Genomic DNA, 15,984 nt, shown 5'->3' with positions numbered 1-15,984 from the left:
AATGCATGTCGTGACAAATTCAGAAGATGCCGAGTGACCTCCTGGTGCAGAATATAAACACTATGGACTGTTTATGGTGGATGACACTTAGAAACTGTTGACCGTAATGCAAGAGATTCATGTGAGTAATCACAGAAGGACTTAAAGATTTGTGACACTTAGGCTATGACTGAGGTTTTACAGATCTGATGAAAAATGAGTCACGAAAGTCTCCCGCACCTTTAAGCTCCTAATTATAGAGGAAAGTTTGGAGTTACATTATTTATATATTATGTTATTATTTTACTGGTCTGCCCAGTTCCAATCAAATTTGGCTTAATGGGCCCCTGAACTAAAATGAGTTTGACACCTTACATTAATATGAAACTATTTAAATATTTATAAATCACAACGTTCCACTCACAGATACATAAGGATGTGAAAATCACCTTAAATCAACTCACTGTAAAACATAAGTTTAAGTGATTAACTGAGGAACAAAACCGATTTACTAACTTCAATGAGTCAGACCAGCTGCTTCATGTTCACCTCCTAACTGACCCCCCCAGCTCTGGAGCAGTCAGGAGCCAGTTGTGATCCTTTTCTTGTCCTGAGTCACCCTGAGGTTCTTGTGGGTCCGAGCCCTCAGGGAAGGCTTCCTGCTCTGCATATTGGCGGGCCTTCTGACCTGTTCTGCCCTGAGCTGGCATCCTCCATGGCCTCTGGCTGGCGGTGCCTTCTGGACCTGGACGCCTCCTGGAACTGGCTGTAGCTCTTCTGTTTGATGGAGGACAGGAGTCTGGCCCTGCTGCTGCACTGAGCCCCAGCTGCCTTCTTCCTCATCCTCATCCTCATCTGAGTTCTTGTCTTTGTTATCATCTTGTGAGACAGGTCTTCTGCTGCCAACTGATGAAGGCTGACATGCAGTCCTTAAGGCCGGTCACAAAGTCCTGATGGGTCATGGGAGATCTGCTTGGCCTTGACCTCCTCTGAAGTGGTTTTCATCTTCTCATAGTGGTTCTGAATATTGGCCATCTCATCAAAGATTTCTGCAGAAACGAAGCTCCTGGATTGCAGTGGTCCTTCCAAAAAGCCTGCACACACTTCATTCTTCTTCTTCTTTCTCTGTTTTTGGAAGCTCAGCAGATGTGGCCATGGCTGTGTAGTGAAAAGCTTTGGAGAACACAAGCTTTTGGTAAAATATAAACAACATCATAGTGCCCGGAGGCGACAGATTTCTTGAGGAACTTCTGTACGTCACTCCAGTCCTTCAGAGCCAATCTGATCTTCAGGGGTGGTATGGCGAGTTGTGTGTGATAAAATCCAAACATCAGGTACAAACCTCCAACTCTGATCTGGAAGCTGTAAGGAGTAAGAATACTTCACAGCTGTGGCCAAGTGACCTCTGCAGAACCTCTTCATTTCATTCATGCTTGGTATCCCAAAGAACACATCTGAGAAGCCCATCTCCCTCCAGATGGATGAGAAACACCTCATAACCGGACTGAGTCTCTGTGCTGGAAACGACCCAGAAGCTCCTCCACATCTTCAGTCAGAGGATCAAAGAAGAACTCTGCGTAAGTAGGCGGACACCGGGGCTCCTGTCCACAAAACAAAACTTACAAACGGCAAGTCAGAAGCCTGAAAGAGTTCTGCACACAACCAGGAACAGGTGCAGTGTCTGATTGGCTGATTGAAGAGCAGCACCAGGTGGGAGGGGTCAATTACCAGATTGACCAATTAGGTACATGTGATCACAGCTATTTATCAATAGAAGCTTGAAATGCAACAAATTATACAAAAAGCCAACTCTGAAAAAAATAGGGTGCGTCTGAATAGTGTTTTTAGCTTATGAAGATTTGTAACTGAGTGAAATGACCAGATAAAGCCATGGTAAGATGTGTCTGAATTCTCTAAATGCAGCTTCCAGGGCCCACATTCAGCCCAATTAATCCCAAATGGACCAGATCAGTAAATTAACAATGTTGTAACCTATAAATAATATCAACTCCAAACTTTACTTGTTTTGGAGTGAAAAAAGTGAAATTTCATTATGCAAATATCAACCAATAGTACACCACCTAACATAGTTTTTTTTATATAATAAAAATCTGTTTCTGCATCTACAGACACATTGTGTTAGAAGTTCACTACATTTAACACTGGAGCAGGTGTAATGGAATTTTAATTTCTTTGTCAAACTCCCTTCTTTGACTCATGTCCTCACCTAAAACACTCCTTACGGTATCAAATATTCATGGGAAAGAATGCTTCTAAGACCAAAAGAGAGTTTGTTAGAGGTGCTCTTTGGAAAAAGGGATTCATAAAGTAGATAATAAACTGGAAGAAAGCTCCAAGGCACTCTTTAAACATTAAAATGCCTTCATTACCATGGCATGGTCGTATCTAGACCTTAAAAAACACTTCTACGTGTTTCGGCTTCAAGCCTTCATCAGGAAGTAGACTTACCCCCTACTGCATGTTAACTTTCTCATGTCCTACCCCAGTGTTTTTCAACCCTTGGGGTCAGGACCCCACATGGGGTCGCCTGGAATTCAAATGGGGTCACCTGAAATTCTAGTAATTGATAAAAAAAAACCCACAAAAACTTACTAATAAAAAAATATATGGTGAGTTGACAGAGACAATCCCAATACATAACAGACATGACAAACTGTGAAGCTGAAACTGAACCACTGTGGCACTGTTTATCTGTCAAATGTTCATTGTGGTCGGTTTCAGGATGCTGCAGCTCTTTCATAATTCATAGTTTGAGTTCTAGTTTGTTCAGTATTAATTGTCAGCCTTGTAAATCCAAGCTGGACTGACTGAACATATCCTGACCAAGGAAAATAAAATTCTCACTTTGTGCAGTAATCTACACCTGGCTTTTCTGCCTCCGTCCAGAATAATATACATTATATAGACTAAATGTCATCTAAAATTAACGTTTATTGGCAACATAGTATAGCAAACTATTATATGATCAAAAACAAATTAATTTTAGCAAAAAAAATGTCTCCATTTTGAATGTCTGGGGTTGCCAGAAATTTGTGATGTAAAATGGGGTCACGAGCCAAAAAAGGTTGGAAACCACTGCCTTACCCAAACACCCCCTAGTGTATGTTAACTTTCTCTTAAGGTAACAAAAGGTGACTGTTAAAACCCAGGGCTCATCACTCAATCAAAAAGCCTTTGAAGAGACTGGAGGTGTCACCTGACAGACGAGATCCACCCCTATAAAGGTGGATCTCGCTAGTAGTTCGGTGTATTTTCTTCACAATCACCACTCATTTGCAGAACTCACCTTTTCTTTTTTGCAAAGAAATAAAAACCTTGTTGGCCGGCTGAAGTCCTCTATTTCATTATTCACCAGCAGCAGAGCAAAATTTCCACAACACAGGTTTCTCATTGTCAAGATTTTTATTAAGACTTAACAAAATGGGACACCTGTTTGGCCAAAATATTCTTTCTTCTTTTTCCTAAAACATGCATTTGCCTTTAAGAATGTAAATTATTTTGCTCGAATTTTTACCGACACGGATTCAAAATAAATATTCTTTGACAACCACATCAAATGACTGAGGGACATGATCAGGAAACATGATGCAGACCCAACAAAGATGAAAAAAAGGACATTCTACCACATATGAAAGTTTGCAGCCTTGCATAAGCAGATGTCTTCATAAAAAAGGACTCCAAAGTAAATTTCTTTACCTTAAATGAAAAGTGTTCCTATAAAACATGAATAGTTGTGAAGGACTTGATTATGGGATTTGTTTTAAACTTATTACAGGTGTTTACAAGTACAACACACCTCTGAAAACTCGACATGTCAGAGGAGACATGACTGGAGTTTGGATTCGACTAAATGAATATTTACATTTGATAATAATAATGACGACATTCATGAACAATAGGTAACGTCTGTTCATTTCATTGTGACTGCAAGACGTCACATCTAAAAAAAACACAAATCCAACAATCATCTGCTTTTACAGGGCGACAAAAAGTTCATTTCAGCAGAACCTGAAGTCAGTTTTCATTAGAGTGGAACCTTCCAAGTGGCTATGCAAATATCTCCATCTTCCCTTCTGTAAATAAAAAAAAAACACCCTGGTGATGATTGATGGTGTAGAAGGGTAAAAGTTTGGTTACGAATATTTTAATGCAGGGCTGTAACAAAAAAACTAAACCACAAATTTAACATAAAAAAGCATTCTTGATGATTCTCAGCCACACAGATGTCAGTGAATCCCATGACCTCTCTGACTACCAGCCTCCTTTGCCTCCTTTCTTCTTCTTCTGTGGTGCCTTCTTGCGTGTGGCCCCTGAAGCCGCAGGTTTCTGCTGTCGGGGTGGGACCACGTTACTGGCGGCAGCTGAAGACGAGCCGGACGCGGACCCAGGTCTGGGGGACGTAGGGGGGCTACTGGCCGTCTTACTGGCATCACTGAAAAGAGGAGGTTAAAAAGAGGATAGACATTGATGTTGGAACGTAACATGAAGTGGCTGTTGAGTGGATTATTTGTCATTTTATGTCACCTTGCTCCTGTTTCCAAACATGACTTTTTCAATCCAATCCTCGCCTTTATACCGAGTGTCGATGGAAAATATGTGATTCAGTCAGAAATTTTAAAGCACATACCGGGATGTAACTTACACATCTCCATTTCTGGGAAAAATCTTTATTATTAAGTTATTTACTGCTTAAATGCAACTCTTTATTGACACTTTATTTGAATTATACAACAAACCAGGGAATAAATCAGAATTTTTATGCCAAAACAATTATTTATTATTAATTGACTGTACTTCTGTGCGTTATTTGAACAGATAGTCAAAAAGGAGGAGAGATAAGATATAAACACATAATTGTGTTTGTGATAAAACACTATGATATGGCCAGATAAGTTACTCCTTAAACTTATTGCTCAGTTGTTTGGTTTATCTGGTCAACATTTTAAAAGGTAAATTACTGTAGAGAAAATATACTGAGGAAAAGCTGGCATTTCATCTGAAGAACAGTGCAGGGAACTTTGAGGAAAGATATAGGAAATGAACTTCATTTAAGAACAGGTCCCATTCTACTCATATGTGACAGAAGAAATGATCCGGTATAGACATTACAGCAGCCCTCCTTTCTGTCTATATGTTTTTTATGTTTGCAATATTTGCTCTAAACACTGTTTAAATAAACAGGTAAAAAAAGATTGGATCATAAAATTAGTGTGACGGATACTACCAAATGGATATATTTTTGGATATTTTAAAATGAAGTGGCTATTGCCACAGTACTGTACATTGTCATTTGTCTACTACCACAGAGCCAATCAGTGCCCTCGTTATGTCATGTGAAGACTGGTAACCTGTCCCCCTGCTGCCACAGTACTGTGGTAATAAGCATCGCACATGTGTCTATCCGGTTACAGGAAAAGGCTAGGGGCCCAGTTACCAGAGGCTATGCCCAGACGTCGTGGTATTTTTCTTTTGCGGATTCTAAAAGTTTCGCATCCATACACATATCTTTTCAAGAAATATCTGCATCCAGGTGGAAATGGAAATAAAATGGTGTAATACATATGCCACACCTATATGTGGTGCTGTACACAAACACAGACAGAGCCACAGAGCACATTGCCATTTTAAAACAGTATTATCAATACAAGTTTGATAAAACATCTGCAAAAATTATAACTACAATCAAACAATGAAAACTGAGTTGATCCGGCTTACTTTATTTCACTGTTGTTCTATTCCTGGCACATGTAAATCCCCTTGGGTGAGACTGTGAATAATTTTATTTTTGCCAAAACAGCAGCAGCTGGAAATCTCCACTGTGGTTTATTGGCATCAAAACAAAAGGACAATCTGAGGTGCTTTCTTCTATTAGATGAGTGGATTACTAGCTTTAAATTGCAGGAAATTGCAGCCAGACATGTGTGCGAGCAGGTGAGTGTGTTTGCGTGTATCTACTCACAGCTCGGCTGAAGCTCCGGCCGTCGCCCCCTGGTGCCTTTTCCTATTGTTCCTTCTTCTTTCCCTTCTTTTTGCCTCTGTAGTAGGAGCGCTCCCTCATCGGCAGCCACCTCTCAGGGTCAGGGGTCGCTTTGGGGTCGTAGTTCTTGGGTAGTTTGCCTGAGGAGAAATAGAAGACCATGGACCATCACTGAAAGGAAGCATGTTGGTTAAGAACTAGAGCTACTCAGTAAGAAAGCAGAACATAATACACGTATACTGTACATGAAGTCAGAAAATACTGACCATCTTCAATACTGTTACAGAGAAAATCAGAGCTGGTGTCTAGTCCTGTTTCTAACCCTAACCCTGTTTCACATACACATACCTTTCTTTTTCTTCTTCTTCTTTTTGATGTCAACTTGGCTGTGAAGAGAATACAGATTTTAAGCTTAAAAGGAAATTATGCATATCAGCCAAAGTTCATCTTTCCTGAAAAAAAAAGGACTGAAATGTGCATAAATCTTTAAAATGTAGCGCTGATGGTGCAGAACGATGGGCTTTTACCCTTGCTCTTTGGGAAGGTTCTCTCCTGTGACTTTAGCAGCCTTTTTCCTGACGTAAGTGGCTCCGTGGGAGTTTTCTAGCTCGTCCACATCCACGTTAAAGGACATGGTGTACTGCAGACGGTAGGTGCTTGCTGAGGCTGGAGAAAATTGTTAAGGTCATACTACTTGTTCTGAATAACCTTTGCATTTCAAATGTAGCTCAGACTGCAGGTAACCAGTGCCTGTTTCAGTGAAAGGATACGATTTGGCTTTATCTGTGTCCACCAGAGAATATGCAGAGATCAGTTGTGCCAGTGTGTGGATGTCGTTGGTATTTTGTCTGAGGGAAAGAACATATGTGTAAGTTAAACTGTAAAGGGGGAAAACAGCAGCATTTAGGAAAAAATACAGTATAAAGAGAGGTTTATGAGTAAAATGGCCTCCTGAAATAAAAATAGACAGGTCTAATATCATCTCAAAGGTATTTATGTTATTTATAACTAATGTTTAGTGTAAAGTAAGCAAATCTCAGATGTTTATTAGCGTAGCATTTTTTATACTTTCAACTGGAACATGATGCCTGTATATTTCAACTTATGTCCAACCAAATTAAATATTTTATTTTTGTAAATCATGAAACTATGTGAAAAATGTTGCACAAGTCTCATTACACTAAATATGCTCACAAATCTGAACATCAGTGTGTAACCGTAAGGACCGTTACAAACATGCACCTCCAGTGTTTTCTGTAACTGAGAAAATTACAGATAATGTATTTTTTTTGTGCCCAACTGTGCTCCCTTCAGTCGCGGAGAAAAAATGATTAGATGATCAAAAGTCATCAAAAACATATGTTATACAATCAAGTACTAACTCCTGTGTGTATCATGTGACTAAAACAGACAGAAAAGAAAACATGGAATGCCTAAAAGCACTGTTTTGGCAGTACTATGCCATAGCTATCGATGTAAGTGATTTTGGTTATTATCAAGAAAACCATGGAAATGGCTAGATATCAACTGTTAAATTAAACTCTTATGAGCTATTTTTGTTGTTATCATTATATTTGTCCAAACAATTGTACCTTTATTTGTACCAGTCACTAAAATGAACAAGAAATTGAAGAAAACAAGGGTGGTCTAATAATTTTTACGCGACTGTATGTGTTAACAGTGTCTTCGAGATTGTCTCAGAATTATGATCATAACCATAACAGTCAAAACCATAACTACTGATCATGCAGCTGTGAATGAGAAAATTACTTTGGGTTTCAGCATATCATAGAAAAACATTTTACAACCTGAAATACTTTCTGCATTTCTTTTCATTTGTAGAACTGCAGTTGAAATCAAACTATATGTGCTGTATATATTAGAATAGATCTGCCTGAAGATCTAAACAATAAACCATTCAACGGCTGTGAGATAACCTCTATGGAGAACACATTAAACATCTTCCTCCCCACACATCACTCATGCTGAAGTGGAGGACTGTTTAGCAGAGCTGTACTCACTTCCACAGCTGCTCCAGATCACTAATGGCTTCTTTCTTCCGCCCGTACTTAAGTTTGAAGTTGGCAGCTTCTCGTACAAGAGCCAAGTGTGCAGCAGATCCAGGCTGAGGAGGAAGGAGTAGGATGATTACACAACGGAAAAAACATATTCACATGTCAGACACTAGTGCAGATGCTGATTGCCTCTGTTTTCCTGTTTATTCAAAACTAAATGGAAACACAAAAGAAAAAGGTTTGAGAAGTTTTTTTTTTTTCTTTCTCAAGAAAAAATAACAGTCAGTGTTCAGGTCAAATATTGAAGTCGCTCACAGACCTGTTCAGACTGGTAGTGACCGATAGCTTGTTTGAAAACATCAATAGCGCTGTCAATGTCTTCTTCATGGGAATACATCGTCACCAAGCCGATACCTGAGGAGTCCAAAACATGTCTATCAGCTGGGCGGGAAGATTGTTTAAACTGAGCAAGAAAAAACAAGTACCACTAAAAAGACAGCAATCTAGACCTGATTTGAAAAAGAAATTCAGATACTCTTTTTTTTATCTCCAGAAAACAGTTGGTCATCTCAGACTTACCATCCCCGCTTTGTGCTTGAACTCTCAATTGACCTCAGGACATCACAGGCTTTTGTTTACATGACCTGAGGACAGGAAATCCAATATTAAAAGTATAAGAGCAGCAGCTGCAGTATTGATAATTTTAAGTATTAGTGAACAATAATTCTGTAACTTTTCAGCATAATGTCATACAAGTTATCCGAGAGGAAACAAAAGTTGTTTTCATGAACTGTCACTACAGAGGCAATAAAATAACTACAAAAAACACTTTTTTGTTAAAGGAGTGATATTTTGCTTTTTTTTTAAATGGAATTATACATTTAAACATTTCCCTGTGGTCTATATAAATTGTAAATGCTATGCTTGGGTCTGAACTCTTCATTAATTCAACTCCACAGGTCAACCCTATTTCTGAGTAATGACACTAGAAAGGTCGTTTTGAGCGCCGGCCCTTTAAATCCAAATGAGCCACTTCACTTCACTTCACTTCACACCACCCCCTCCACGTTGACTGTGCTGCTCTGTCCCGTGCAACCAACAACTAGAACATTATAAGGGAATCGGCTCGAAGTTTGGACATATTTTCAGTATGGACTACAACTGCTGCTGCTGACAAACAATTATGTCGTACTCTGAGAAATGTTCGTTGGAAAGTCTTGACCTTATATGTGCAAATGTCGTGGCGTAGCTAATTATAAAGCGTAACAAATTAAGAAGGAATTGCAATGGGTTGTAGAAATCCACTCAATTTTTGTCGGAATGAATATAAAGATAACTTTGTAGCACCTGGAGGGTTCAAATTCAAACTTTATGAACTATTAGGGTCCAAATACACAAATAAATGAACCAAAGACTAATACAGTGGGTTTAGCAAAATATGACCCCTTTAAGACAATAATCACAAACAGAGAGTCAAGTTCCCAGACAAATGTGAAAGACAAAGACTATGTCAAAGACTTCTACAAGAATTCTACAATGAAGGAATCGATGGAAAAATAGATTGCAAAAGTGTTAAGACTCTAATGCAGCTTATGTAGAAAAAAATATTTTGCTATTTTGATAAACTTTTTATTACATTTGTTTGAGAACTTTTTAACTTTCCTTCGTATTTACACTCTATTCAAGTAAAAACAATGTACCCCAACAAAACAGATCTCTCAATGTACCATGTACGAGAACATGGCAGTACCTTGTACTAAGTACAGCTGTGCCATTGTTAGTTTGATTCCTGAAGCACTCTCTGGATGTTGATCAGAGAATTGCTGCAACAGAAAACACAAGCAGATAGCACAGTCTTTTACAACAAACACAACACTGTAATTGTGAGTTTCTGTGTTAAAAGCTTCACTGAAATCAAGGATGTATTTAGCTTTAGCCTTAAACAAGGAAATCAAAATCTAAAACTTCATTCTAATCTGAACACAACAGCAGAAAATGGTTCAGTCTAAACATTCTGCATAGATTCTCAAAGATGGGTTTAAGGTCATGTAGTATAAATAGTAACTAAGATAACTGTAATATGCTTTAAATAATAGTTTAGAGTGTGGATACAGCAGTGGACAGATAAATAATACATGTGGTATACACAGAAAGAAAATATAGAGGGTCCGAACTAGACAGAACCAACAGAATCCCAGACTTTTACCTGTAGGAGCTCTATGGCCTTGGTGTGCTGCTTCTCTCTGCTCAGCTGAGCGACCTGGATGAGGACCGGTCGAGGGTGACCCGGGTTCTGAGACTGAAGACTGGATGACAGTTTTCTGCACTGGTCAGCCTGTTGATGGTAAATAGCAAAGTTAAAAAGAAAAATCAGCGGTAGCAAACCTGCAATTTTGAGAACCCAAAGTCTACTGTGAAGAACTGAGCCAGAGCAGCTGTAACAGTACCTGGTTTGTGTACATTGCCAGAAGGGCTTTGTTGAAGTCGATGGCCTGCAGCTGCTTCTTCGCCAGTTTGTATTCAACACCTTCTGCGTTTGTTAATTTCACCTTTTTCTTTGAGTCGAACACGTTTTGGTCCTGTGAGAAGAGGTTCACGAACATGTAAAATATGACATATGATGATACGGTAATGGACAGGGCTGTTTAGATGGAAATAGCCACAACATTTTTTAATAAACAGGTCACACTCGCACCTTGTTTATTGTGATGATATTGTTGGCCGTCACAGCCAGAAGCCCCACATCTGACGGCCTGCACAGAAGTCACATTTCATGGGTAATACTGTTAATATTGTTCATAGATATACATACTGTCACATACTGTTAATACTGTAAATTTGTGTCAATTCATATTTTGTCCATTTTAATTTTTTATTCTACAGGGTGTCCCATAAGTCTCCATACATAGGAGACATAATACATATGGTTCTAACATGTATTTCTTTATATTTCTTCTTTATAGTTCTTCAGCAGTGGAGGACACGCATTGAAATGTGTTCCCGACAAAATGGCAGTCATATAGAGCATATTATATAAATAAAAAGGGTTTATGTCAAGAAACGTTTATTTTTCCTATGTATGGAGACTTATGGGACACCCTGTACTTGGCTCTATTCTCATGTTACTTTGTAAAATTATCTTATTTTTAGTGTTGTAATTTTATATTCGCTCTATTCTTATTTCTGTAGTACCGGTGTTTTGTTAATATTGTTGCACTGACTGCAGCAGCACTCCTAATTTCTTTGTACACACAATGACGATAAAGGCTATTGGATTCGACATATTTACAATGGTTATGGACAGAGGCCTTTAAAATACATGCAAGTGTAACTTTCTGCAAGCCTGTGTATGTAATATATTTGCTGAATGCTAAATTCTATCACAATACATGCAAAGAATCCTACAACATCTGTATTTCTATTGTATACAGGGAAAACTGAACTTGATAAAACAGACTCACTTGAGCTTGATGACCTGGTTGTAGAGCTGCAGTGCTTCATCTGTTCGACCTTGTAGCTGCATGACATAAGCCATCTGAGAGTGAATGACTGCCAGCTCTGACTCGATGTCCTCCTCAGTCACATCCTGAAAGGCACAAAACTGTCAATGTCAAACTTTAAACTATACCAATAACCTACTACATTTCAGTCACTTGTCACTTTATTTCCAGCTGTAAACTGTTGCTGCTGCTCATGCACCACCACCTTAAGCTATTGTTGTAGTTTATATACTATTCCATTCTGTTTACTATTTTACTCTATAGGCTTTTAATACAAGATGAGCTGGACATTTTGCTGTTATCTTACTTTTAAATTATTGTCGTCAGTGTTTGTTTTTATTGTTTTAATATTTAATGCATGAACCTTGTGTCAGTATTGTTTTATTCTATTTACTGTCTTTTACTTATATTCTGTTTCATGATTATGTACAGCACTTTGGGGCAGTAGTGTCTGTTTTGAAATGTGCTACATAAATAAACCTTGACCTTATTAATGCTGCATACACTAAGACTTGAGTAACTGTTTCATTCTGATCATGTCATACGGTTGAATTACAATAAAGTTGAGTCTGATCCTGCACATCACAATCATTACCCCAATGCTGAGCTAAAATATATTTCTTAGAGATATTTTGAATAGCTTTATAACTACAGCTGTTTACCCTTTAAAATAAGAACAATTCTTTCACATGATCCATTTGAAAAGTCCCATATTCTTTATCCATGCACAGTAACAATTTGATGCTTTGCAAGTTAATGATCTAGCCAAATAAATACAGAAGTATGCACAGTTCAAAAAAAAAAAAAATTAATTATTGTGGTTATATAATACATTTCCTCGATCACGTATAGGTCTGAATGAAAACAGAATACTACTCACAGAATCATCTGCCAGTGAAACCCTGCAGAGCTCTGAAAACCAAAAACAAAACGTCAGTATGAAATCAATGAGTGGTGAAGATAAAAACCTGACAGGAACAGTAAGACATAATTAGACTGACCTTCTGCTTCTCGTAGTTTATTCAGAGCCTCTTTGAGCTGTCCTTGTCCAATCAGAGCGCAGGCAGAGTTGTAGCACAGCTCATACGTCGACTCTGGGAGGCCTAGATCTTCCTGTAAAGTAAAATATTACACAGAATTCAGAAACCACAAACTCCGATAGAGGTAGTAATGTTCCCAGTAACACTGCAGTTAAAGTCCCACCATAAGAACACAGGAGGAATTGGAGGATTTCTGTCTATATACAACACAGAAAAATGCATTCTAGTGTTTATTTTCAGCAGACAACAATATTATAAGGGTGTCTTCATACCTAAAACTAATCTGACAGCTCATTAAACCAGAATTCAAAATAACATTTTACTTCTTTTGGTCTACAGTAGCTTTTCCATAACTTAGATATAGCTTAAAAAGAAGTCATTCAAATATATATTTACTTTTGATTGAATTGACATCTACCTGCAAAGTCTTTTAATCAACCACTATTTTGATGGTTTTCACCGAAATGAAATAAGGTTGTCTTAACATCTTACTACATGTATTTCTGCATCTCATGTAAAGCACTTTGAATTGCGTCATGTCTGAATGGTACTCCAAGCCAACCTTGCTTTTTCTTCTCTAGTTTTAGTAAAATGAAATACACTGAGGAAGTAGTTGAACACAAACACGACTGACATGTTTTATATTAAACCTTTGCTTTGGTTAAGGTATTTAAGAAATGTTAAGGTTTCATAACAACATGAACATAAGACTCAAACAAACCATCAGCTAATGGCCAAACATTTATTTTCTGGATGAATATTTACCAGAGGAGCTTCCTCCCACTGACTCATTGCAGCCACCACAGCAGCAAGGTTGGTCTTCCTCTCCTCCTCGTACTCGTCCTGGGAGTTCCTGATCAGATCAGTGTAGACAGACTTGCACTCATCATATCGCTCTAGTCTGTACAACTAGACAATGAAAGAAAAAAAAAAGACCAGTTAGCAAAGACCATTCCAAATTCAGAGGCATAAATGTTATAAACAAGCTTAAATATGACCACACATTAAGCAGAGAATAGACAAATATTGTTGTATATCTGGTAATTAAATTCAAGTAAAGTCTACATAGTAACCATAAAATAAAAGACCATTGTAGTAATCTCATAACTTTGAAGAAAGACAAATGACAAAAAGTAGAAATATCATAATGTGCATGGTTCATTTATAATTATAGATAAAAGTAGATTACCATCATCTGTTGGTAAAGTATACATAACAAAGGCGTTTATCAATGCTTTAATAGTTTAATTAACTTACCACTTGACCATACAACTCCTTCAGCTTGTCTGTCTGTACAGGAGCATTTTCAATGGTCTTCAGGGAACTTTCCACTCTGTTCAGACGGTACTCACAGTATGCCTTCTCAAACACAACCTCACTGAAAGAAAAGAGATGCAAGTTTTAAAATTAAAATGAGGAAAAACAACTAAGAAGAGTTACATGTGTATAAGACGGCATCGGGAATTTCAAAATAATATGGTTCTTAATGGTGAAACTACATCACTGCTAATTGCTGGACACTGTGTTTATGGACTTTCATCATCAATAACAGTGTGAATACCCTGATAGTGCCTCCAATACAAATACAAACTGGTAATAACACAGAAACTTCATTCTTTTATAACTTAACGCTTTTGTTTCTGTGTTCTACCTTTGTATCTAAGATGTCGTGTACTTATCACTGATATATGCCATGATACAGTCAATATTAAATATTTAAAAGTTCATAGATTACCTGCCAAGTACTTTTGAATGGGTGTTCATGACATTCAGCGCCTCTTTGAAGCTGCCATTCTGTATAAGGCAAACTATTTTACAGTGAAGGGCCGTTACATCATCCCTGTTTTCGTGCAAAACTGCAAAAGAAAAGGTGACACATTGCAAAAAATTAAAATGCAGTTTATCATGGCAGGCAAGCACAGTTCACATAAGTGATTAGAAACGCTGATCTGGGAACTCATATCCATGACTTACGATGTACTAAACACAACAACAATTTCCTATACAGTTAGTACAATGGTTTTATTTATATACATTGATAATACTGTTCAATATTATGAAACACCGTGCAAGCCCGTAATTGCAAATGACATAAAACAGCCATCGTATTTAAGCAGTATTTAAATGCTAACACAGACATGACAGCAGCTGCTCACATACATGATCTGTTTGACACACTGATGATAAGTTAGCTGCCATGCTAGGGACACGTCACTTGTCAGGACAGGACGGTGGATTTCTACAAACTACACGCTTACATCAATGTACATAATTATGTAGAATACAACTGGTCCAACAGCTACGGTATATACGACTTCGCCAGAGAGCACTACTTAATAAAAATAAATCTATTTCGGCACTGTTAATTCTCACAAATAACTGTGTAACAGTCATTAGCCTAGCCGCATGCTAACAGCTGGTCATGCAGTTAGCCACCGCTAACTGAGGCAAAGGGGAAAAGGTGCCATCTGTCCGTTAAACGAACGCAACTCTGAGGCTGCTTGAGGCTAAAGCTGATACACATGTAACCCTACTTCTAGTCAGAGCTTTGAGGGCTCTCGTGAAGTCTCCATTCTGTCCGCAGCGGTTAACTTCGGTCCACAGCGAAGCCACAGACACTCCTCCGCTCGCCATCTTCGCTGAATGGGCTGTGGATGACCGGAAACACTAGGTTTGAACTTCCGGGTGAATTACAGGATTTGTTGTTTTAATTATTATTAATTTTTTTATTTTGTTTAACGTAAAATAGATGAGATGAGTGATTAAATAGACGCAATTTAATGCTTATAAAACTGGATATGTTTAGTTTTACAGAGAAAACTTTGTAGTGGCATAGGCAAATGAGGCTTTCAGGATACTCTGTAAAATTCTGCTTCACCCTGAGTAGCTAAAACATTTTTCCTCATCAGCGGATGGGGTCTGATGTTGGTTTGGGTGGTGTAATGAGTTTATGGCTTGAGCGTAAAACCCTTCTTCTCATTAAACTTGGAGTTGTATTAAATCAGGGGTGTCACACTCATTTTAGTTCAATGGGACACAAACAGCCCAATTTGATCTTGGAGCAGTAAAGTAATAACATAAAAACCTATAAATAATGACAACTCCAAATTTTCTTTTTGTTTTAATGTGAAAAAATTGCAAAACAAAATCACATTATGAAAATGTTTACATCTGCTCACCATCCTTTCATAATAAATGCAAATAATCCATGAAGAATGTAAAATTTCTTAAGAAAAATAACTGCAATTTTAACAGTGTTATGTCTGTTACTAAATGCTTTGCGTCTTTGTAGATCTATGGCAATCTGTGACTTGTCTTTTATGTAATATTTTACCATATATTCTTGATAATGTATGGTAACTTTAAACTGTTACTGTACATTAAATACATTTGGCTGATAACATTTTGCTCTTATACTCCCTTCAACACTGCTGATGTATTTGGCTTTTACA

At 37.9% G+C, this 15,984-nt stretch overlaps 1 protein-coding gene and 1 pseudogene across 1 annotated transcript; both read right to left on the bottom strand.

Annotated features, from left to right (window-relative positions):
• Positions 1-624: 624 nt before the first annotated feature.
• On the bottom strand, positions 625-3,391 carry LOC115426797 (snRNA-activating protein complex subunit 1-like; annotated as a pseudogene).
• On the bottom strand, positions 3,380-15,180 carry LOC115426947 (signal recognition particle subunit SRP72-like). Its single transcript, XM_030145236.1, is given in 21 exon segments — positions 3,380-4,432; positions 5,960-6,004; positions 6,006-6,117; positions 6,326-6,363; positions 6,505-6,620; positions 6,622-6,643; positions 6,748-6,825; positions 7,999-8,102; positions 8,312-8,406; positions 8,568-8,636; positions 9,743-9,815; positions 10,199-10,327; positions 10,440-10,571; positions 10,688-10,745; positions 11,454-11,578; positions 12,373-12,404; positions 12,494-12,605; positions 13,298-13,441; positions 13,790-13,910; positions 14,268-14,388; positions 15,067-15,180. Coding segments are annotated over 21 exon segments (2,007 nt in total). The 5' UTR covers positions 15,167-15,180; the 3' UTR covers positions 3,380-4,251.
• Positions 15,181-15,984: the final 804 nt, after the last annotated feature.

The sequence above is a fragment of the Sphaeramia orbicularis genome, chromosome 10 (assembly GCF_902148855.1).
Source record: "Sphaeramia orbicularis chromosome 10, fSphaOr1.1, whole genome shotgun sequence".
NCBI classification, from domain to species: domain Eukaryota; kingdom Metazoa; phylum Chordata; class Actinopteri; order Kurtiformes; family Apogonidae; genus Sphaeramia; species Sphaeramia orbicularis.
Note: the sequence above shows the minus strand (reverse complement) of the source record. Positions and strands in the feature narration are given on the sequence as shown.